The following is a 2,733-nucleotide window of genomic DNA, read 5'->3' as shown; positions in this document are numbered from 1 at the left end:
CCTCCATCCCATGACAGTCTTTTTTCTGCACCACAATTTTTGTAACATGAGTTTACTGATTATATGATTTATATTTGAAGGACACATTAAAACACAAGTTCAGATTAGATATTGAATCTTTATTCCATCTGTTATATTTATTCCATAAATTCTTCACAAGTCCTTTCATTCAGAATTCTTCCCTATAAACTGGTCTTCGTTCTATATAGATCTGTGCACATTTTCTAGAAGAACCGGATCATTTAAGGAAACAACAGATATTTCTTTCAGCTAGTACTGGTTATCATGGAATCATACAGTTGTAAGCATGTAATATGCCATTGGAAAATAGGGGGCAAATTTCACGTGTTCACTTGCGCATAACAATCTAAGCAGATCAGATATAACATGTGCCTAGGATAACTAAATCAGATCAACACAGATGTTACCATTTTTTAATAAAAAAGATCCCACACTTTTTGTTATAAATAAAATAAATTTATGGGCTTGAATTCAGCAAATATAAAATAGACCCAATTCGTGAAAAACTGAACCAAATATTTAAGAGTTGGATTGTTAGCTGACCTTCAAGCATTCGTGCCACACAGGATCATAGAATCTATTTGCCCGCTTCTTGCTTCTTGTAATTGTCACCCACCTCTTCGAACTACCAGATTCTGGTAATTAAAAGTTTCCCATACAATTAATTAAACAAATAGACAAACAATTCGACACTAATAAAAGGAAGCGAAATTTATTACGAGAAGCAAGAGGATCATATTAATAATTAGCTGATTGAGAAAAGCAATTACCTAATCGTTGTGCAGGTATTATAACTGAAAGTGGGACTCTTGCGAGGCTTTTGGCTCAACCAATATAAACTTCCCAATCAAAAATTACGTTATCGACGTCGGGAATCTTTCGTCGTTCTTTTCCTTTCTTACTTTGCCACCATTTCCTTAACAAAGGGCAGCTATAGATACGTATAATTGAAAGCGAGGCAGGCAACACCTCTTTGGGCATGTACTTGAGCTTAGGGCAGTCATTGACCGACAATTTTTGAAGAGAGGTGAGGTGTTGAAGCCCTTTCTTGTCCAAAGATTTCATATTTGGAAATCGATAGAACGAAAGAGAAGTCAAACAAGAAGGCATCAACCCTGGCTCTGGAAAAGACACCACATCTTCAGATTTGCTACCGATATACAAACGTCTAATAGACGAAAGTTTTTGCAAACCCCATTCCATCCGACTAGCAAAGAGTTTCTCACAGTACTCAACGTTAAGAATTTGCAGATTGGAAGGAAAGCCCCCTTTAGGTAACAATTCAACTTCTGGACAATCGGTTATAGCAAATTTTTCAAGAGAAGGGAGGAGTATATGCATCTTCTCTGGCAGTGACCTCAGACTTTCACATTTTTGTACCCAAAAGGATTTAAGGTTGGGGGCACGAATTCCTTCTTTTGGAAAAGATACAAAATTCGGGCAATTGCTAATGTGAATATGCAAGGTCACTAAATCACGTCCATGTTGTTCTGAAGCTGTAAATGATCCCAGATTCGTACACCCAGAGATGTTGATTTTATAAAGCTTTGAGAATAAATCTAATGGAAATGACTTGAGGGAATCACAATTGTCCAACTTCAACGTTTCAAGGGACGAAAAGTGTGTTGGGAGCTCTAACTTCATATACTTTTTGATTGTTAACTTTTGAAGGCAGCCGTTGGAGTCCACCAGTCCTTGGGGAAGAGACTCAAATCCTTCAATTTTGAGCTTCTGCAGTCCGGTTGGCAATTCCTTTAACTGAACCTTATTACAATTTTTTAAATACAATTCGTGCAAAGGAGCCCTTGGGAATGAGGCAGCCAACTGCGGACATTCCAAAATCTCAAGTTTGGCTAAAGAAGGAAGATGGATGGGCAGCTCTCCGGTTAGCTTGTGGCAGAAACTAATATAAAGCTCCTCAAGTTGAGGAAAAGGTCCGCCTTCGTTTTCAGCACCAAAAGAAGACCATTCCTCCCACTTCAACATTTGCTCGAACCTTAGAACTTTCAAGGCTCCAAATGGCTTAGCCGATGAAGAATCGCTCCCATAAAACTCACGATCCACTTTAACTACTTCTTCAAACCCAACAACAGAGAGGTACCTCAAAGAGGGTAGTTGCCCAAGTGGTGGCAAGTTACAACAATGTCTACAGTTTTCTAAGCGAAGGGACACTATATTAAGGAATGAATGATGCCCTATCCAATCTGGAAAAGTTTCAGCGCCATAGTTGTTGATAGTGAGACTTTTCAAGTTACGATGAGGCCGAAGATTGTCAAGTACAAATCTTTGACATTCTGAAATATTAGTATCTAATGCATTCCATTCCAACACCAACTCCTCAAGGTACTTCCTTTCTTTCAAGCATGCTTTCAAAGCATCCTCAGGAGATACAACATTTTGGAGCTTTAAAATAGAAAGCTTTCCTTGGAGATTTGAAAGTTTTCCCAGTTCTTCAATGCAAGCCCCACTATGTTTGCTGATGATAAATTTAGTTAATGTTCGTAGGCATTTTAGTCTACTCAATTGCTTTGGCATCTCCTTTATGGTAGTTCCAGTAATATCAAGATGACGTAAATTAACGAGTTTCCACACATCTCTTGGTAATATAGAAAGACCTTTACAACCTGATAAATTCAATGTTTGCAAATTGCACAACTTACATATGGAATCAGGCAACCTTACAATTTTAGTGAAAGAAAGGTTCAAATAACG

The 2,733-nt window shown here is 37.9% G+C and overlaps 1 protein-coding gene across 1 annotated transcript; it reads right to left on the bottom strand.

The window, feature by feature from the left end:
• Positions 1-846: 846 nt before the first annotated feature.
• On the bottom strand, positions 847-2,556 carry LOC132173178 (putative disease resistance protein At3g14460). The gene has a single exon (XM_059584721.1). It carries the CDS (start codon positions 2,554-2,556, stop codon positions 847-849), a length of 1,710 nt encoding a protein of 569 aa, XP_059440704.1.
• Positions 2,557-2,733: the final 177 nt, after the last annotated feature.

This window comes from Corylus avellana, chromosome ca1 (assembly GCF_901000735.1).
Source record: "Corylus avellana chromosome ca1, CavTom2PMs-1.0".
NCBI classification, from domain to species: Eukaryota; Viridiplantae; Streptophyta; class Magnoliopsida; order Fagales; family Betulaceae; genus Corylus; species Corylus avellana.
This window is presented reverse-complemented; position numbering and strand designations above follow the sequence as displayed.

Bases quoted from the DNA above. Each gene is read 5' to 3' on its own strand.
- LOC132173178 (XM_059584721.1), bottom strand. From the start codon at position 2,556: ATGCCAAAGCAATTGAGTAGACTAAAATGCCTACGAACATTAACTAAA.